Source organism: Danio aesculapii, chromosome 10 (genome assembly GCF_903798145.1).
Source record: "Danio aesculapii chromosome 10, fDanAes4.1, whole genome shotgun sequence".
Lineage (NCBI taxonomy): Eukaryota > Metazoa > Chordata > Actinopteri > Cypriniformes > Danionidae > Danio > Danio aesculapii.
The window spans coordinates 16,973,203-16,995,900 of NC_079444.1; the positions used below are offsets into that span (position 1 = coordinate 16,973,203).

The 22,698-nt window shown below is 40.0% G+C and overlaps 1 protein-coding gene across 1 annotated transcript in view; it reads left to right on the plus strand.

Annotated features, from left to right (window-relative positions):
- The window catches only part of LOC130235860 (zinc finger matrin-type protein 4-like), a 65,558-nt gene extending 56,009 nt beyond the window's left edge, over positions 1 to 9,549 (plus strand). The window contains exons 6-7 of the mRNA XM_056466372.1: positions 2,625 to 2,721; positions 9,100 to 9,549. Coding sequence (XP_056322347.1) covers positions 2,625 to 2,721; positions 9,100 to 9,115 — 113 coding nt within the window. The 3' untranslated portion in view covers positions 9,116 to 9,549. The remainder of the gene's footprint in view (positions 1 to 2,624; positions 2,722 to 9,099) is intronic.
- Positions 9,550 to 22,698: the final 13,149 nt, after the last annotated feature.

Below are 22,698 nucleotides of genomic sequence, written 5' to 3' on the forward strand. Positions count from 1 at the left end.
TTTTACTAGATATTTAAGATACTAGTACAGTGACCCCTCACTATAACGCGGTTCACTTTTCGCGGCCTCGCTGAAATTTTTAGTTCAATATGACATGCTTTTATTCTACAGCGCATTGTGTTCTGCGTCCTGACTGGTTAAGTCTAGATAGAATATAGCTGTGGATACGCACATCAATAAAGCGTCATTTTTGTAACACTGTATACCAATAATTCATATTTTGTGAGGGTTGGGTTTAGGGTTTGGGTAGGGCTAGACTGTAATAAATACAATTTATTGGGTAATATAATAGATAACATTAATAATACTCGGTACAACTACTGTTTTTACATTACTGTAACGGTTGGGTTTAGGGTTTAGGTAGGGCTAGACTGTAATAAATACAATTTATTGGGTAATTTAATAGATAGCATTAAAATTACTCGGTACAACTACTGTTTTTACATTACTGTAATGGTTGGGTTTAGGGTTGGGGTAGGGGGAAAACATTTATAAAATACAATAAATGAGAAATTTAATCAATAATGCAAATAATTCCTGTTAACTTCCGGTTGGAACCGTACTTTCAACATTTTACAGTACTGTGATGGTTGGGTTTAGGGTTGGGGCAGACATAAAAAAATACAATTTATTGAGTAATTTAATAAATAACATAAATAATACTCGATACAACTACTGTTTTTATGTTACTGTGATGGTTGGGTTTAGGGTTGGGGTAGGGGTAGACGTTATTAAAATACAACTAATAAGAAATTTGATAAATAATAGAAATCATTTTAGTTAACTTCTGGCCACAACCGTATCTGATCTTGCACCAACCAAGTTACGTAGCTGTAGGGCGCCATTACGGAATAAATAAATGAGGATCAAATGGTTTTGATCTTTGCTTTCATTCTATAATACTGGACTTCTTTTCTACGAAGGTTTGAACTTTGAGAGTGTTTAAACCAGAGAGAAATGTGTGAAAAGGTTAATGCCTGTCTGAGAAAAGTGTAGTGAGGGGTTTTACAGCCTTAAAACATCTTTAATTGTAAATAATACAACTGACTACTTTGCGGATTTTGTCTATTGCGGGTTATTTTTAGAACTCCCTGCAAATAGGGGAGTGCAGGGCACAAAGTACAGTAACAGAGTTAAGGTTTTTTTTTTTTTGGTCAGGATCAACAATGGCATGCTTCTGAGGTTTTCACCACAGAGTAGGCAGATGTCTTCCTGCCAATTATTGTAAAAGTTCAGTGAAAGTTGGATAAGTAACACAGGAGAAACCATTTTTGCAGCATAAAAGTATTTTTTATTATACTCCATATATTTTTATTTTTAAAAAAATCTGTGAAAGTATGAATGTAAAATCATATATTGTTGTGATTACCATCTTCTAGGCTAAAAGATGGAACCATTTTGAAAGATGTAAAAAACACACAGTGACTGCTAACCAGTTTTGAGGAAAACACGACACAGTGGGGTTAGTTGTAAAAGGGTGTTACAATTAAGCCACACACTGTTAGACACCAATTACACTAATACAGTATTAGAATGTGTGTAATGCTAAGAACTTAAATAAAAAAAATATTTAATTGCAAATAAAACAAATAAATGCATTGTATTATAATGCATAATATTGTAAATAAATCCTAATGTGTTTATCCAATAAATAAATAAACATGCTGCGCTATGTTGAATAAAAAAATAATTAGATACTGAGGAAATATAAAAATTGTTTGAATTTAAAACAATTGTGGAAAATTTGACTTTATAACCACGTTACAACTAATCCTTTGTCTGTCACAACTTGCCCCGCAGGTAGGGTAAATAGTAACATTTTTACTCCTGGCACTTTTGGCAATACTGCACAGAAACCATAGGTCCGGCGATCATACTTGCAGTGCTCATTTGTAGGAGAGGCTTGTGTGTTCTTCGTGAAAAAAAAAAAGGTCTGTCTAACCCCATTACTTTGTTCATTATTTGGCCAAAACCAAAAAGTGTTATTTTGTGCCCCATTTTCCCCTAACGAGGGACCACTGTGTTAAAAAAAAGTGCTATTTAAAGGCTTAACAAGGCAAGTTCAAATCATTGTATAATGATGGTTTGTTCTGTAGACAACCGAAAAAAAATGTTTAAGGGGGCTAATAATATTGGCCTTAAAGTGGTTTTTTTTTTTCGTAATTTTATTAAAAACTGCTTTTATTCTAACTGAAATACAAAAAGTAAGACTTTCTGCAGAAGAAAAACTGTTATAGGAAATACTGTGAAACATTCCTTACTCTGTTAAACATCATTAGGGAAATATTTGAAAAAAAAATAAAATAAAAAATCACAGGAGGGCTAATCATTTTAACTTCAACTGTATATAATAAATGTGTTTTTTTGTTTTATGCCTCTATCCTAACCCTAATTCAACCTGAATAAAAATAGCACTGTGCTGTACTCATATTTACTTCATGCAATTCATATACGGTCAAGAGTTGGTCGATCGTTCAGGATTCTAGCTGTCTGTCTGTGTTTGTTTAAATAGGCCATTATATTCACTCTGAGGCAAGATTTGAGGGTATTTTCTGGTGTTTCTATGAAACAACATAGTTAATTCTAGTTTAATAGATATTTGCTTGATTCTGTATTTTTTGCAGGCCTGAAGCGTAGTCACACATGTGAGGTCTGCAGTGTTACGCTCAACTCTGTGGCCCAATACCATGCACACCTGCAGGGCTCCAAACACCAGAACAAGTAAGTATCAGACACTACATCTCATTTGAAGTAAAAAAAAAAAAAAAGAGCTGAAGGACAAATGTATTGAATCACATAATTAAAATGTGGCAGAAAGCACAGAAAAGCACAGTGTGCCTATTATGCTTTATTAAAGGTTTAAAAAAAATTATAGAGTCTCCTACAATAAGTTTACATCTTACCAAGGTCAATAAACCCTTTAAATGTCTCATCATATGCAACGGAGTGGCAGTTATTTTTCACAGCGTCTGAAACAGTTCATTTAAGGATCTGGTATCTCTAAATCTTGCCTTTTTTAGAGTTTACTCTGCTCTGATTAGTCAGATGATTCAGTCTGTTGTGTTGTTGTCATAATACTGGGATTTCTAACTTCAAAACAATGCCATAACAGATAAATAAATAGATGGATGGATGGATGCAATGATAAATAAGAGTGATGGATGGATGGATGGATGGATGGATGGATGGATAGATGGATGGATGAGAGTGATGGATGGAGTGATAGATAAGCATGATGGATGGATGGATGGGTGGATGGATGGATGGATGCAATGATAGATAAGAGTGATGGATGGATGGATAGATGGAGAGATTGATAGATAAGTGGGATGGATGATGGATGGATGCAATGATAGATAAGAGTGATGGATGGATGGATGGATGGATGGATGGATGGATGGATGGATGGATGGATGGATAAGAGTGATGGATGGAGTGATATATAAGCATGATGGATGGATGGATGGATGGAGGGAATGATAGACAAGTGGGATGGATGGATGGATGGATGGATGGAGAGAATGATAGATAAGTGGGATGGATGGATAGATGACAGTGATGGATGGAGTGATAGATAAGCATGATGGATGGATGGATGGATGGATGGATGGATGGAGAGAATAATAGATAAGTGGGATGGATGGATGGATGGATGGATGGATGGAATGATAGATAAGAGTGACGGATGGATGGATGGATGGATGGATGGGTAAGAGTGATGGATGGAGTGATAGATAAGCATGATGGATGGATGGATGGATGGATGGAATGATAGATAAGTGGGATGGATGGATGGATGGATGGATGGATGGAGAGAATGATAGATAAGTGGGATGGATGGATGGAGAGAATGATAGATAATTGGGATGGATGGATGGATGGATGGATGGATGGATGGATGAGAGTGATGGATGGAGTGATAGATAAGCATGATGGATGGATGGATGGATGGATGGATGGATGGATGGATGGATGGATGGAGAGAATGATAGATAAGTGGGATGGATGGATGGATGGATTGATGGATGGATGGATGGATGGTTGGATGGATGGATGGATGGAGAGAATGATAGATAAGTGGGATGGATGGATGGATGGATGGATGGATGGATGCAATGATAGATAAGAGTGATGGATGGATGGATGGATGGATGGATGGATGGATGGATGGATGGATGGATGGATAAGAGTGATGGGTGGAGTGATAGATAAGCATGATGATGGATGGATGGATGGATGGATGGATGGATGGATGGATGGATGGATGGATGGATGGATGGATGGATGGAGAGAATGATAGATAAGTGGGATGGATGGATGGATAGAATGATAGATAAGTGGGATGGATGGATGGATGGATGGATGGATAGATATACAATCTGAAAAATAGATATACAGATGGATGGATGGATGGACCAATTTTATCACACAGGGAAATATTGCTTCAGCATTAATTATAAAACCAGTAGTACAACCTATAAAATATGTATGCATTTCTTAATTTTCTCATGTCCAGGTTGTAGCTAATTTTTACTGTGTTTGTAAGTCGACAACACAAATCGTACTTCCAAAGCATGGTAATAGTTAATGGACGGCCAATGAAATCCAGACATAAACCTGTCATTTTCCAAAACCTTTTCATTCAATGTTCCTCACTGGTGGAATGATCTTCCTATTCCCACTCGGTCTGCGGATTCGCTGGTTATCTTTAAAATGACAACTAAAATACCCATCTCTTCTGAGAGCACCTTAACCCTGGTGAACAACACTAAGACCACCTGTAGAAGCACTTTCTCTCCCTCTCTCCATATAAAAAGCATTCTTACTCTAGTTCTTAATTCTCTGAGCACAATCAAGACACTTTGTATAACTCGCACTTATTGTGTGTATTGCCTCTTTTTGTTGAATCACTGAATGCCTCCTCAATTGTAAGTTACTTTGGACAAAAGCGTCTGCTAAATGACTAAATATAATGTAAATGAAATCATGCTAATTCATCACAAGCTTTTACAGGTTCGTGCATGACTGGAATTACTGACCATACAATATTTGCACAGTAAATTATGATTAATCTTGGCTTCCTTGCAAAAATGCAGCCAATTTACATTTGTTATTAATCATACTGACATGTAATGGACAGAATCTGGACATTACATAGTGCAAGCGAACGCCACTGAGAAAGAGCAGCGCTCATAACAGCAGGCACGAGGTGTTAACTCGTATTGTGTTCATGCGGGAGAAGTTAATGGAGTGTTGTATATGCGATCAATACATGCTCCAAATCAATATTCCGCCTGACTGGACCCTGTCCTCGCAGTACCGTACGGGCCACAGTTTCCATGCGGAGGCTGTAGTGGAGCAAGCAAGGTCAGTGTGTGACGTGCTGGGATGCTCTGAATGTTAATTAGCTGGCGATGAAGGAGAAGGAACGTGAGAGGCATGCTGGGGACTGCCAGACGAGTTCAAGCTGTCACACAGTGGCTTTATTTTACTCTCTATTGATGTGTCCGTAAGTATGCAGAAGATGAGGATGTAATGAATGCACACAAGGACAACCGTCAAACGTGCGAGACCCTGAGAGGCTTGGACATTAGAAGAGCGGAGGCTTTAATCAGAGTGAATCAAGCTGTACTCACTTCACTCTTAGGTTTAACTTTACGGTTAGTTTACATATTAATGAATTGTTCCTAGCTAGGTTTGTATAATATTCCAATCTTAAATTATCATTTAAAAATTATTATGAATTATATATTATAAGATATTTTAGATTAACCCAACTGCAAAGGAACTAAAACATTGTCAGAATTCCTAATCACCTAGGGGTATGATTATTGCTTCAAATCCCGGACGAGCCCCCACTTTTCACTCTTACGTCCCTGATGGTAAATGTCTAGGAGTGATCGTACTGTATTTAACCATGAAAGTGATTAATGTTTTTTTATATAAATGTCTGTATAGTAGCAAGTCCAGAGAATGCTGTGTACACCACAATTTTATAAAAAATGTAATAAATAAAAAAATCCCTTTAATTTGTTAAATGACTAAAAAGGGGTCATCAGTGAATATGTTCCCAATTCAACTGAGTAGCAGCTTAGACCTTAAAAAACAGTATTACATAGGTCAACTTATTCATTCATTCATTTTATTTTCGGCTTTATTAATCAGGGGTCACCACAGCGGAATGAACCGCCAACTCATCCAGCATATTTTACCCAACGGAGCCGCAACCCAACACTGAGAAACACCCACACACTCCTGCATTCCCACTCATACACTATGGCCAATTTAGCTTATTCAATTCACCTATACCGCATGTCTTTGGCCTGTGGGGGAAACCAGAGCACCCAGAAAAAACCCACGCAAACAGAAAAGCCAACTGACCCAGCCGGGGATCAAACCAAAGACCTTCTTGCTGTGAGGCGATCGTGCTACCCACTGCCACGTGCCGCTCTACGTCACAACTTAACAACCAGATAAGATGCTTTTTTGTTTGTTGTTGCTAGAGTAACTGAGGCACAAATTGTACAGGCTCCGCCCTCTTCTAGGGCAGGGAACAGCTGATTACAAACTATTTATAAACTATTTACATTTGCAGCATGCTATATAATAAATGATCTGTGAGAACTTTACAGACACAAACAGGGCATGAAATGCAAGCATATGCATAAATTTACTAAGCCCGTTTAGTCATGGGTGCTTAGACGCTCCCTCTGAACTCCTCACCTCCACAAACACTGCTAAACAGTGAGGATTTGGTTGTCAGGGATCTATATTTTATGCATTTTTGTGCTGTTCCAGTTAGTTCCTCTTTTAAATCTGCACTCCATTCACCCCCAAAACACACTGAAACTAATGATTTGACTCAGTGCATGCAGTCACAGATCTGTCCACTCGGCTCAATTGAGCATTTTGTTGCCAGTTTTGTGTCGAACACCGGAATTGTAAAGTCAATAACAGATCAATGCGAGAACAATGATTATCACTGCTAAAGTTCTGTTTGGGTCAATCATCACACAGTACACCACTCAGTGTTATTGAAATCACTGACAGTAAAGTGATTTGGATTTTGTAGAAGCGCATAAAACCATTGTGAATAAAAAGAACAAAGATACAATGTTAACATTGCAAAAATAATTACTATGATTTCATTCAAAGCTGATTAACTTGTGCACAGAATATGACTGAACCATTTGCAAACAAAGTCACCACTTTCTACCAGTAAATTAAAGAGAACAAAATCATCCTTTCCGGTGACCAAAACCACTAGTAAATATGGACATTGCTGCAACACACATGAAGGTCTAGCCCTAAACAGTGGATTGGAGGAAAATATTGATACAACACAGTGTTGCAATATTTTACATGGCAATACCACTTTATATCGATACACAGACGCCCATGTCAATATATCAACAGAATTTTATTATACTATTCGGTTGAATAATAAACTGAATTCCATTTACAGTTGACTAGATGGTGGTGTTTTCATTTTTCTGCTTGACAAACTATTTGCCACTATTTTGCATCTATTATATGTGGTCTAAGATTTCCTTAGGGAACATAATTTGACGTTGGAAAAAGTTGATAAATTGTAAGATTTATCACAGAATATTGCAATATATTTAAAACCATAATAATATTCTATAATAGCAGAAACATTGTAATAATATCATATTGTGATTCCCACCCCTACTTAACAGCCATACTGTAGGTAGAGTGTCAGCAGATTGTGTAAATGGGTCTGTAATGGTATGTTGTAAGTGATGATAAGTTTGACTAATTAGTAACGAACTGGTCAAAATGCAAAATAGCAACTGGAGTTTATATTGAAGCACCTTTGTGGTTTATACATTAACTCAACCACAACCTGGTCTCATGGGAAAGCTACAGTATGATGTGATGTGATAAGTGATATGATAAATTGATAAATCGCATGAATGTAATCTCCTTAAATGAAAAATGTATAATTACTTGAAAAAAAGGTTACCATAAAGGCCTGTGCCAAGCCACAACCCCCAATATGTCATTAATAGACTGTATGAAATTGTATAACTGAGGATGTAGGAATTTATACAGTTAAGTCGCTAATTTGACAAAATGTAGGATACCAGAGAATGTAAAAACTGAAATATTTTTGTAATGAGTAAATTAGTTTAACAAAATCCCATTCTCAGGTTAAATGTAGCCATAACATTTGGCCATTTAGTGGATAATTTGCATGAATCTGTTCAGTCGCATTTGAAATGTACACTCTAAAAAATGCTGGGTTATTTTAAACTAAATTAAGTCAAATATGGACAAACTCAATTAGGTCCCATTGAATTTAATTTAAAAAAATAGCCAGGTGGCAGATTTTGACCATGTTTTACGCAAAATTGGGTTGAAATATCCCAGCATTTTTAGGATGTGCAATTAAAAAATATCATTGATTAGAATGCTGTGTACAATAAAATTGCATTTTAAAGTAACATGGTGCAACTGTCAACCAAACATTGTATGTAAACTTATAAACGCAACAATGTAGTCAAATGCGATGTCAAATTTTGAGATTACACCAATGTAATATAATGTGTTTGAGTGTGCTGTGACATTCTGACAATTATGCAATTTTTAATTTTCATTGTACAATTTTCTCACTCAATATAAAGTTTTTTTTTACGCCATATTTATATTAAATATGAACATGTCCATCCATTTGCTTAAACAATTGAAACTTGGAAAAAAATACAAGTTTGTTTATATTTTATTTTTATAATTATTTCACGATTTGGCAAACTGGAGACTATACACTTGCGTCAAATATGGACAAACCCAATGTTGGGGTAATTTAAAAAAAAATTCAATATATTTAAATAACCCAGCTGTTGGGTTTGTCAATATTTGACCCAGCATTAGGTCAAAGCAGACAAGCGTTTTTATTTTGTTTTGTTTTTTTGCTTATCCATATATATCATGTTTAGGAAAGTTGTTGATGCGGGATTTCATAGATAAGAATAATAAATACAAGATGATGAAAATCTGACTAAATATACTTTTTAGACAAGGAGAACATTTTAGTCAAGCTAAAGTCATGACAAATCTTTTTGCTTTCATTCTCAGCTTGAAGAACAAATGAAGTCTGATGGGTCTGGTTTATTTCATCTCCTCTCCTGCGAGTTTTTGAGGATCTGTCTATGAATGTCCTGGCAGCTTCTGCCTCTCTGAGACATGACAGCAATATCGATTCATATCCTCTTGATCGACTGACTTTGTGGTTTGGACACTATCAGTGCAGATAAAGACATTAACAGTCCTGATGGATCATGAACACCGTGCATTTTGCTAACTTTGTACATTCTGAACATTTTAATGTATATATTTAAGGCATGTAGAGCGGGTTAAATTATGGCTTTTAATGTGGTGTGATTAAAAATGTTTATATTTTAACTTAAATGTGTTCAAATGTATTTATCAGTCCAATGAAGATGTATTAAATGTTTGGGTTTTATTTTGTACATTCAGTCTGAGGGAATTGTTCTCTAATGCTATTAAAATGAGACGTTGTCACGATTTTGATGCTGGATTGATTACGAGAGCAGTTGACCAAAAAATAACGCTTGATTTCAAACCTCTTTCTTAGAAATCTTCATTACTTCAAGAAGTTGCTGTGATTTGTGTTGCTCTCAATGTTCAGCAACTACATTTTCGACATATGAAGGGAGAGACAGTTAGCTATTTATTGTCTTGCAATGATTGTAGAGGAAAGGTCTGAGTGGTCATTATTCAGAGGCATTATTGAGATGAAAAAGTTCTCAAAAAAGTGTGCTGTAGTTTGTTTAGATGAGGTCATTTTGGTTCACAAAGAAACAGAGGCTGACATACAAGAGCACTAAAAAAAGTCTAATCATCAAAGTGATTTTAACATAACATAACACATTATTCTTAAAGATCCCATAAACTGCTTTGAATTTAGCATTTTTTTATTCAATGTTTAACTTAATCTCAACTGAAAAACGAATAGAGGGCGGGACATAGAGTAGCTCCTCCCATTAAAAAAAACTGCCAATAGTTTTTATCACAGCTCTGCCAGTGAGAGTGGATGAGCTTTAGCGCATCAAATGAAAAGTAAATGAGAAGCGTCTTGAAGAGGGCGGGGCATGTCAGATACTAGAGAGCATTTGATTGGTCAAGATTTGATGAGAAACTGAAGTATGAGGTGACGTAAAAAAAAAAAAACGTTGATCTATTTAGGCGGAAGTGACGAGCTTATACCTGTCAACATTGAAATGTGAAAATAAGGGATTTTCGTTTGATCAGATTGAATAACAACAGAGGTGTCACTTTAAAAACACAGATCACAGATGCATAGATCTATAATGAAAGCATTTGTCCACTTTCCTAACTTTTCATGCTCATTTAAGACAAAATTTGTTGTGTAAAAGAAAGCCCAGCAAGATCGACATGTTTAGATGATATTATTACTATTACTATGTGTATATGTCTGTTCAAACACGCACCCAAAACCCAGAGTTTCCATTTTCACTCTGCTTCAAATCGCATGTACAGAATCCGTTTGGTAAACAGCGTCTATTTATGGAGTGCGTCATACAGTCACACAACACATGAACTGTTTTGAGGATTGCATAGGATGGGCAACGGCGCCTGTAATGGAAAGATAGGGAATCCCGCCATTTTTATATGTTTTCAGGCCTAAATAAAATGAAAGCAGGGAACAGATTCACATTTAAGAGTAAGGGGCGCCCCCTGTTGGTTCGGCAGTATGGGTTGCGTACAAGCAGCAACCTCCCGCTCTCCCTCGTGAAGAAAATATGGAAGTAACTGAAACTGCAATTCATGGAAATTCCGCTAGTCCTGGCTCCATTACAGAGCAAATTTCTATTGAGCCCACTGCTAAAATGGCTAACTTTACTGCAGAACAGCAGCCTGGTACAAAGAAAGATTTTGGATCATATAGCTAATATTATCCTTTATGACGACTGTGAGGGGGTGCATTTTTTTATAACTCATCCGTTTTGTTTATATGAAGTTATATTAAGTCTGCATAATTAAGGGCGTGGCCACTTGAGTGACAGCTAGGTCTCTCACTGGTCACCGTCACTTCACCTCAGCTGATTCCGGCTGATTTGCTGCTGAACTCGGCATATACATCGTATTTTTGTTTTGTTTTATGTAGCTTCACACAGTCAATTGCCTTTTGGAATTATTTCCTACAATTATCAGATGATATGGCATGCTTTGTGCACTCAATTGTGCTCACAAACCATTCAAGTTGCTTCCATTTCCCAGGTGAGTGAAATTATATACTTATATACCATCTCTATAAATGTATTTGTTTTATTTAAGATAAATTATCATTTATAATTTTCTTTAGACCTGTAATGTACTCCAGAACCTGACAGATAGATTAGCTGTAAGCCAAGGGCGTAGAATTGGCATGGACGAAGGGGACTGTCACGGATTGGTCAGGCTCTCACGATCCCCACTCACGAAGATCACCATCACCTGACTTCTAATGAGCACACAGCTGCATCACATTCACGAGCACCAGATAAAAGCACAGCACTCCAGTCGCTCATTGTCCGGGCTCGTCTCGACGAAAGCGGACAACTGAGCGACCACTCAGCGTAGTCATCCTCAGCTAAAACAAACGCTTTACTTACCTGTTCTCTTTGTATTCCTCCTAGTCTTCCTGGTCCTCCCGAATCGTCCTGTCTGCCAGTCCTTCCAAGTCTGTGTCATCCTCTGTCAGCTGTATCTGGTGTGTGCTGTCCATCCTCGTGTATTCCTGTTACCCAGCCACGGAGGAAAAGACCCCAACATCATTCCTGATCCTCCTGGCTATCCTTCATGTGCTCCTTGTTGTCATTTAATAAACACCCTAACGTTTCCTTACCTCTGTCTCCTGTCCGCTTCATAACAGAAGCCCGGACCATAACGACGACAACATGAGCACCCCCGATCACTTTCAAGAGCTGGTGGACCAGTTGAAGCGGATTCTACAGCCACCGGCTCCACTTTCCAACGCACCACCAGCACCGAGCACTTCCGCCTCCACAGTTTCTTCTTCGGCCCTTCCTTCCAGTCCCATGGCCCGACCAGCGCCCTACTCAGGCGGAGCGGGGGAGTGCAATGGTTTTCTGTTACAATGTTCCCTCATATTCGAAATGCAACCTTCTCTATATCCCACAGATAAGTCAAAGATCGCCTACATCGTATCACTACTCTCTGGACCTGCACTTAAATGGGCTGAGACGATCTGGAACCAAGCCGGGCCGGTCATGAATTCCATCACTACCTTCACGGAGTATTTCAAAGAGGTGTTTGGACGTTCTGATGGGGAAGTAGCCGCTGGAGAGCAGCTGTATCATCTAAAGCAAGGTACTCTATCTACACAGGAATATGCTCTCCGGTTTCGCACTCTAGCAGCTGCAAGTGGATGGAATGAGAGATCGTTGTTGACCACGTACCGGCTCGGCTTGGAACCCACTCTCCGAATCCAGCTGGCCACATTAGATGATACTATGGGTCTGGAGAGATTCATCCAACATTCTCTCCGATGTTCCGATCGTCTCCGTTCCTATCAACAGGACACCATCACCCCCTCGTCTGCACTCCTCCAATCGCCTGAGTCAACAGCCTCTCCAGAACCAGAACCCATGATAATAGAGTCTGGAAGACTGACATCAGCGGAACGACAGAGGAGGCTGACCCGGGGTCTGTGTCTATACTGCGGTGTCAGTGGACACACCCGTATGGAGTGTCCCCTTCGTCCCATTCGGACTTCAGTGAGTGTATTCAGTACGAATATTGAACAATGTAAACCACTTACTACCACCGTACAAATAACTACTGCCTCTATTTCTCTCCTTGTCACAGCCCTCATCGACTCCGGGTCAGCAGGGAACTTCATCTCCCAATCCCTCTGTCGTCAACTCCACCTACGTACTGAGGCGTCCTCGCATATATACCAGATACAACCGATAACCCAGTGCACTCGATCTTCGACCCGTATCCATCGACAATGCGAAGACATCCTTCTTCAAGTGGGGTTGTTACATCAAGAGAGGATTCAATTTCTGGTTCTGGAGGGTGCAAATATGGACATCATTCTAGGGCGCCCGTGGCTGGTGAAGCACGATCCCATCATCTCTTGGGGCACAGGAGAGATAAAGAAATGGGGATCTGGATGTACACCTACCTGTTTTCCAAATCTCCCTCTTCAAGGTCGGAACCCCATTTCTTTGTTTACAACATCGGTCGAGAGTCCTCCTGAGAAGCAGTCTATCCACATTCCTAAGGAGTACAGCTCCTTTCATGATGTCTTCTGCCCCAAGAGAGCTTCCCAGCTACCGCCGCATCGGCCATGGGACTGCGCGATCGACCTAGTTCCAGATGCCCAGTTGCCAAGAGGTAGGATCTACCCGCTCTCGCTTCCAGAGAATCAGGCAATGGAAGATTACATAAGGGAGGCTCTGAGTCAGGGGTACATACGTCACTCAAAATCACCAGCCGCCTCAAGCTTCTTCTTTGTGGCCAAGAAGGACGGAGGGCTGCGTCCATGCATCGACTACAGGGTCCTAAATAACGGTACAGTAAAATACCGATATCCCCTTCCTCTGGTACCAGCCGCTTTGGAACAGCTCCGAGAAGCTAAAGTCTTCACTAAATTGGACCTCCGCAGCGCGTATAATCTGATAAGAATACGTGAGGGGGACCAATGGAAGACAGCATTCGTGACCCCTACTGGCCACTATGAATATGAGGTCATGCCTTACGGTCTGGTCAACGCCCCCTCCGTATTCCAAAACTTCATTCATGAAGTCCTCCGGGAGTTTCTTCACCACTTTGTAATAGTGTACATAGATGACATCCTCATTTACTCCCGGAGTGAGGCCGAACATCGCCAACACGTTGCGGAGGTCCTACACACATTGAGAGAACATCACCTCTACCTCAAAGCGGAGAAATGCTCATTCCACCAGAAGTCGATTCATTTCTTGGGATACATCATTGACCAAACCGGTATACGTATGGATGGGAAGAAAATTGAGGCTGTTCTATCCTGGTCAGAACCCACTTCCATTAAGGAGCTCCAGAGGTTTCTTGGGTTTGCTAACTTTTATAGACGGTTTATCAAGGACTACAGCAGGATTACATCACCTCTCACTAATCTCCTCAAGGGTAAACCCAAAGGACTGGAGTGGACCAAAGAAGCAGCCGCAGCCTTCCGCCTTCTCAAGAAGGAGTTCACAAGGGCCCCACTCCTGACTCATCCTGACCCAAATCTTCCTTTCGTGGTGGAAGTGGACGCATCCACCACCGGCGTCGGGGCAGTATTATCCCAACATCATGATACACCGCCCCGACTGCATCCCTGTGCCTATTTCTCTCGGAAGTTGAGCCCGGCGGAGCAGAATTACAGCATAGGAGACAGGGAGCTTCTAGCAATCAAGCTAGCCTTGGAGGAGTGGCGTCACTGGTTGGAGGGAGCCAAACATCCGTTCCAGGTGATCACAGATCACAAAAACCTCCAATATATCAAAGAGGCCAAGAGACTATGTCCACGTCAAGCCAGATGGTCACTTTTCTTCTCACGTTTTGATTTCTCCATTTCCTATCGTCCAGGACCCAAGAATCTAAGAGCAGACGCTCTCTCTCGTTTACACGAGCATCACGATCATGAAGAACTCCCAACGAAGATTCTTCCCGAACACATCTCCATTTGTCCGATCACCTGGAACGCTCCTCCAGTCGTTGCCACTCCGGAAGCCCCTGCTCCGCCGGGATGCCCTCCTCATCGGCAGTTCATACCACCTGAACACCGGGTAGATCTGATCCACTCCTTACATACCTCGCTAGGCACTGGACATCCAGGGATCAACAATACTCTCTCGCTAGTATCCCAACGATTCTGGTGGCCAAACATGGCAAGGGATGTGAGGCAATATGTTCAGGGCTGTAAGGACTGTGCTCAATCCAAGAGCCCACGTCATCTACCCGCTGGAAAGCTCCATCCCTTGCCGATTCCGAACCGTCCCTGGTCACACCTAGGAGTGGACTTTATCACTGACCTCCCCTCGTCAGAAGGTAATACCTGTATTCTAGTCATCGTAGATAGATTCTCAAAGTTTGTCAAACTAATCCCTCTGAAAGGTCTTCCCACAGCCTTTGAAACAGCCGACAATATCTTTAATCAAGTCTTCAGGTCATTTGGTATTCCAGAAGATATTGTGTCGGACAGAGGTCCACAGTTCATCTCACGTCTATGGAAAGCCTTCTTCAAGCTCCTAGGTGTGGCCGTCAGCCTCTCTTCTGGATATCATCCCCAAACCAACGGGCAGACAGAGAGGAAGATTCAGGAGGTGGGACGGTTCCTGAGGACCTTCTGCAGTGGTCACCAGAGCTCCTGGAGCCAGTATTTGGGCTGGGCAGAATATGCCCAAAATTCACTGCGGCAACCCTCCACCGGACTCACGCCATTCCAGTGCGTCCTGGGCTTCCAACCACCGCTCTTTCCCTGGGATGGCGAACCATCTGATGTCCCCGCAGTGGATCACTGGTTCCGGGAGAGCGAGAGAGTCTGGGACGAGGCTCATCAACATCTGCAGAGGGCAGTCCGTCGAAGCAAGGTAACCGCCGATAGAAGAAGGTCTGAAGAACCCAGATACACACCCGGACAAAAGGTGTGGCTATCCACCCGGGACATACGCATGCGACTGCCCTCTCGCAAGTTAAGTCCCCGATTTGTTGGTCCCTTCACCATCGTGGAACAGGTTAACCCCGTCACCTACAAACTACAATTACCCTCTCACTACCGTATTCACCCTACATTCCACGTATCACTCCTGAAACCCTATCACGATCCTGTTCTTCCCTCCACAGAGCCTGACCACGAAGAGGAACCCCCCTCCTCCACTGCTCCTAGAAGAAGGAGCCGTCTACGCAGTGAAGGAGATCTTGCGTTCCCGACGTCGTGGTGGCCAGTTGGAGTACCTGGTGGACTGGGAAGGGTACGGCCCCGAAGAAAGGACATGGGTTCCCAGAGCTGATATTCTCGATCCTAGTCTCATGGTGGAGTTTCATGAGAGCCACCCTGAGTTCCCAGCGCCTAGAGGCAGAGGGAGACCACCACGGCGTCGGAGGTGTCGGCCCTCAGGAGCGGGCCCTGGGGAGGGGGGTACTGTCACGGATTGGTCAGGCTCTCACGATCCCCACTCACGAAGATCACCATCACCTGACTTCTAATGAGCACACAGCTGCATCACATTCACGAGCACCAGATAAAAGCACAGCACTCCAGTCGCTCATTGTCCGGGCTCGTCTCGACGAAAGCGGACAACTGAGCGACCACTCAGCGTAGTCATCCTCAGCTAAAACAAATGCTTTACTTACCTGTTCTCTTTGTATTCCTCCTAGTCTTCCTGGTCCTCCCGAATCGTCCTGTCTGCCAGTCCTTCCAAGTCTGTGTCATCCTCTGTCAGCTGTATCTGGTGTGTGCTGTCCATCCTCGTGTATTCCTGTTACCCAGCCACGGAGGAAAAGACCCCAACATCATTCCTGATCCTCCTGGCTATCCTTCATGTGCTCCTTGTTGTCATTTAATAAACACCCTAACGTTTCCTTACCTCTGTCTCCTGTCCGCTTCATAACAGGGACGTGTCCCCATCAATATCCAACCATTGCTGAAATGTCCCTACCAATAATTTTATCGACTTCAAAATAATGCTCTGTCAACCCTTAGTAACCTACACATGCACAAGTCAAGTTCGCTAGAGTTCACTGATATATTATAACCAAGGCAGTGCAATTACTTCAATAAATTTCAATAAACCAAAATTCAGTTTCGATTTTGGCCTCCATGATTATGAAAAACAATCATCGGGATAAAACAGTAAATTGCATCACACACTTCTCTAACTTTCTCTATTCATACCTCCTCAAAGCCCAATTGCAGTAAAATCATGTAAATTGACTTTTGCAGCATGGGACGGGATTGTTATCTGTATTTTTAAGTGTTTATTTTATATTATTAAGTACTTTATTGGTGTTTTAAATGTGAAAAAAGAATTTGCGCAATGCATGTGCTTTAGAGAGATGCAAATCTACACTCTTGCTGTAAGTTATTACACAGTCATCTGAAGCGTTGTCATACAGTCTTATGCCTGGATTTCATAATTAGCCTTGTATTTACTAACACAGACTTTATTTGGAAGTGATTCGCGTTTTCCTCCTGTAGAAAAATGTCATAAGAACAATGTTTAGTGGCTCAGTGTGTTACAACAGTGTCTAAACACTTTATTGATATAATGTACAACCAAGCACATCTGGTCAGAGCACAAACAAGTCACAGGTAATGAAGTATTCTCCCAAGGAAAAGCCTGTCTAAGCAGAATGCTAGCAGGCATCTATAGCTCCACTCACGCTCCGCCTCTTTGCCCTTATTTGGTTACCCCTGGTTGGAGCAATGATGCGCAAACATAATGGTTCTGGTTTAACCATTCCACTTGTAGCTTAATTTGCGCTCTTCAGAAACATATGGATGACGTCACGGATACTACGTCCCTATCTTTTACAGTCTATGGTTGCGTATAGGGAGGATCTTTTATGTTTATTGCCACCCTTCATAAAAGGAAAAATAAAAATGGGAGAAATACGGGAAAACACCTACAAGGGATGATAGCGGGACAGAATTGTAAAATACAGGAGAATCCCAGGAAAAATGGGAGGGTTGACAAGTATGGACAAACTACAAGTTTTATATGTTTATATCAGTTGTATATCTTCTGAATGCGAATTTTGTCACTGTCATGTCACATTAGCTTAGAAATATCTTTGAAGACTAACAAATTGTAATAACATCTAAAAAACATTATTTTAATTTCACTGAACCTTTAATATATTATTTGCCTGTTGTTAAAAAAACAACAATTCACACTAATACGATTCTGTTTTCAGTGTATCCTAAAGCTTTAATTCAAACACTGCTTGATTTACAGTGTTATGACTAATTCACACTTATTTAGCAAGAGCCACTGTTGTTTTTGTACTGAAATGAGAGTCTAACACCAGAGACAAAAGCTTCCTCCATAAAATCATGTCTTAGTGTCTCCCAAAGGGCTTTCTGCTGGAATGATGTGCGCGGAAAAAAGACCCAAAGGGCTTTAAAGATAAAAGGACCAATGTTAAACCATCTTTAAAAATGAAATGAATTGCAAGTGATTCCCAGCAGACAGTGGCTGGATGTGTAAAGGGCCTGGAGGGTTTTCTTTGTAGATCTGACGGTTCCTGATGGACTGACGGCGATGCAAACTATCAGTAAGTATCACAATCTCCATTTTAGCAGGTTTCATCATGCTGTGAGGAAGTCCTACTGTTATTTATACTGTCTATTTATCTTGTATTAATCATGTGTCATTCCTGGGATTTTGTGTGTATTTGGTGCCAAGTAAGGAATATTTACATTAACAGCTGTCTTCAGCTTCCATCCACCAATTTTTGTGTGCATTTTGGAATATTGAAACAAAAAAGTGCTTAAACTGAAATGCCAAGATGTGCGTACAGTTGCAAAATAAGCCTAAAAATGTATGCACACAACTGAGTAGGACTAACTGTTTTTCCCAAAGAAAAACATGTGCATTAACAATGATGGAAACACATTTACCAAATAAATTCCAATAATAGTAATAACAAAAATTGACATGATGGGACAGCATTATTGGGCAAAAAGTGGACCAACCACATTGCAAAACATCTGAAATGTTGCTTTGGTCATTCCAAAATGCCTTAACCAAAGTCTGTCAACCAAGTTGTTTGATAATATAACCTCCAACAATTTTTTTGAGCAGCTGCGCTCCCTCTCTCATATTTTCATTTCATCTTCTGAGGCGCTAGTAATTTATTACATAAGAAAAAAGGCCCACAGTACCTTCTAACCTGCAAATGTAACTTTTCTTTTTGATATTTGGAGCCAGTTTATCAGGAAGTGGGGATTTTGTTCTCTTTGACTCACTGGATGGATATTCGCAAATGTTTCATGCAATATTCCAATTTTGAGCATTCTAATTGGAGGGAAACATTGTTATGATTGTTATGATTGATAACCTATAAAAATACTCTTGACCTTTAAGCATTGTAACTTAAAAATATATATAACTATTTTCCCCAAATAAACAAATATTTTCATAGACCAAAAATCCCTTTTAACATGGAATTATAATAAAAATACAGCTTTGATTCTTAGAATAAGTTTATTTATACACTTGTATAATTGTTTGATTAAGTAGGTTTTTCACAACACGTCATCAATCGGCCATTTGGAGGCACAGAACGTAAACAATACCACTGAATTGAATGAAACTTGCATATTTTGCTAATCGAAATTATTAATTATTGTCATATGTTTGGACTGCACTAATATGTAAAACATTTAATGTAGGTGAGTATAGACTGACAAAAGTTATAACAAATAAAGCAGAATCGAAAAACAAAAACAAAAGGTGTTTGTGGTTGGCCAAATTTTACCAAGATTTCATTTTCATTTTTGTTTTACTTTTTCTGGTCAAATAAGTAAAAAAGCGAACATCCTATTTAATATCCTATCTTTCTCTGTATGATTTAGCAGCTTTCACTCATTTCTCTTTGTAGTTAGACAGCATAACAATGCAAAACAACATATTAGTACACTAAATATGCAATGCATGCTGTTGTTTACAACTGAGTAGGGCTATCTCCAATATGGCCGCGCATACAGGTAACAGAGCAAATTGAGTACACCCCTCACATTTCTGTAAATATCAAATACATTTTTTAACAACACTTAAAAAAAAGCCAATTTCCCTGCTAAAAGCTGCTTAAACCAGCCTAGTCTGTTTGGCTGGTTTTAGCTAGACAACCAGTCTGGTTTTAGAGGGGCTTTGGGCCAGAAATCAGTCTGGAAATAGCCAAAACCTCTCTAAAACCAGGCAGGTTGACCAGCTATATCCAGCTTAGGCTGGTTTAGGCACTAGTGCTGAACATAAATTTAAGATATTATTGGATGTGTGTTCAGATATTTTGAGAGGACAAAACAAAAATTCACACTTATACAAGCTGCAAATTCACTGATTGACATTGTAGCAAAGTGTCATATTTTCAGTGTTATCACATAAAAAGATTTGCAAAAATAGAATGTGTATACATACCAATGCTATCTCATGGCAATTCATAACTTTTATTAAAGATTTAGTGCCTTATTCGAATGAAATCGTGCAATCTCATTTATACAATTTAGTACAATTTGCTTGTTACCAAATGACGGCTAATGCCGAGTTCAGACAGTTTGATTTTCAAAGTAGTCGCGTCACAGATTTTCTCACACTGCATGACTATCTGGTGTGGCGTTCTGTCGGTGCAGTGTTTACACTGTAGGATGGATTGGCGACGAGAGAGTTCACACTGCATGACTTTAAAATAGGAAGAATCACAGACAACTTTGTCCAAACTACGTCTCACAACCAAACAAACGCGAGAAGTGACATGGAAACAACGCAAGGTCACGTAATATATCTTTGGTTATTAATCATGGAAAAAGAAGGCTTTAGCTGAAACTTGTATTGCTCACCTGGCTTTTGAAGAGAATTAACAATTTCTCCTTAACTTTTGTTTTAACCTTTCCACCTGATTGTGATATTGATCGGATAACACGTCAAACAGACACTGTGCTCCTGCCAAATACACACTAGTTTTTCCTTCCTTTCTTGGGTTCAAATAAACTGAAAATGAGCTTTTAACTTCTCCCCAACCTCTTGCTGGCCTGCAGGTAGCCGTATTAGTGGATGCTGCTCTCTTCATTGGCTGTCGGATGTTAGTTTCAATCAGAAAACATTTCACACGGCATAATTTGAATCGCCGACAGCTTCAGATATTTAGCACGCCACGGGCTTTGGCGACTCATCGGCGATTCTTTCAGATCACGTCTTTGATAGTTCACACTGTGTGATTGTCACTCACGTGAACGAGCAACGATTTGCCTGTGATTTCAGGCATTTGTCGGCGATTTCACAAAACCTGTCGGCGAGTCAAGATCAGGGCTAAAATCTTGCAGTCTGAACTCAGCATTAGGGTGTTGAGTGCTATGCCTTCTTTTAAAAATCGTACCTTTTCATACGACTGAACCCGTATGAATTCCTACGAATTAGCCACTAAACTGACCAAACGTAAAATAGTTGCTTTCATGTGAGATCTGGCTGGAAATACTGAAAGTGCAAACCATCTATACTGCAGCTGTGAGTTTGTATTTCTGTGGGTTCCACTTATTATGCATTTCTGCATGATTGATTATGCAAACATAACAGCAGAATCACTGATAATGTATTCAGAACTTTCACCTTTTATTAACAAAGTATAGACTGTTTGGATGTGTAAAATGTCATACACCTGAAGCCAACATTGTTCCGCCATATAGATATTGAATTTGGAACATTTGCTGTTCTACACACTTGCAGAGACTATAGCTGATCTAATCTATTAACTACACTGAAGAAATCGTGCTGATTTCAGCTCTTTTGCACTGGCGGTGATCTTAATAGTTTGTTTAGTATCAGCGTGTAATGGATTTACTCACAGTGACAGCAAGGCCAACATCATCAAGAAGCAACCGCATGACGCATGATAACATTTCTACCAGATAAACCCAAAGGATTTATGTTTTAATGTTGTTCTAGCTGCGTTTCCAAACCTGTCTGGCATTTATTTCTTGTGATGAATCGGCTGCCTCCTTCAGTTTGACCATTGCAAATTGCGCTGGTTAAAGCAAGCTACTAAACAGACCATGATAGTCATCCAGTGTGATTTGTTACGAAGATCCGAGGGCACGCTTGTAAACTTGTTTGTTTTTTACTCATTCCCGGAGAGTCCCAGGGCTCTTTGAGGGTAAAAGTTTTCCATATGTTGGCATCATTTCATGAGTTTGAGGGCTGTGGTTACGCCGAATTCATCAGCTCTGAGTCAATTCAAAAGCTCAACTAGACTCCAGGAGGACTGGGTTGAAACAATTAGCTCATTAGGACTGATGGACAGACGGATATACAGATGACTTTTTATACATTGTTAAAGGGATAGGTCATGCTAAAATGATTGATTCACTGCAAACCTGCTGTGACTTCTTTTGTGGGACATAAACAAGGATGTCTGCAAACGTCTCAGTGTTTTTCATCCAAGGATGATGAGCATAATTAATAAAAATAAATAAATAAATAAACTGTTAATAAATTGTTCTTTAAAACATAGATGGACTTGATATAAGTTATATAAGTGTGTCGCAAAATGACAGCGCCGCCTATATACTTTTGATTAAGTGGCCCTTATAGCTGCGTTTCACACGCATACAAAAATTGGTGCACACATAAAACATGCAAAAAACCTACAAAACAAAAAACTGTTGGAGAGAAATCTGAAACCTGACAGGAGGTCGGTTATTTTCATAATTTTTGGAAATTGTTGCCATTTCCAGACATAAAAACGCCACATTTGGACACTTTCTAAAGTATTTTGTAATGTTAAATTGATGATCTAGAGTTTTTGTCAAATTGCGTGTCAGTGGCAGGTTTCGCCATGAAACAACAAGTTGTTGTCATTCATTCAGCAATGGGGTATATGCACACAGACTTTTTACTTCAGTCAGCCAATCCCAGGGCTTCCGGTGAATTGTCATCCCATACA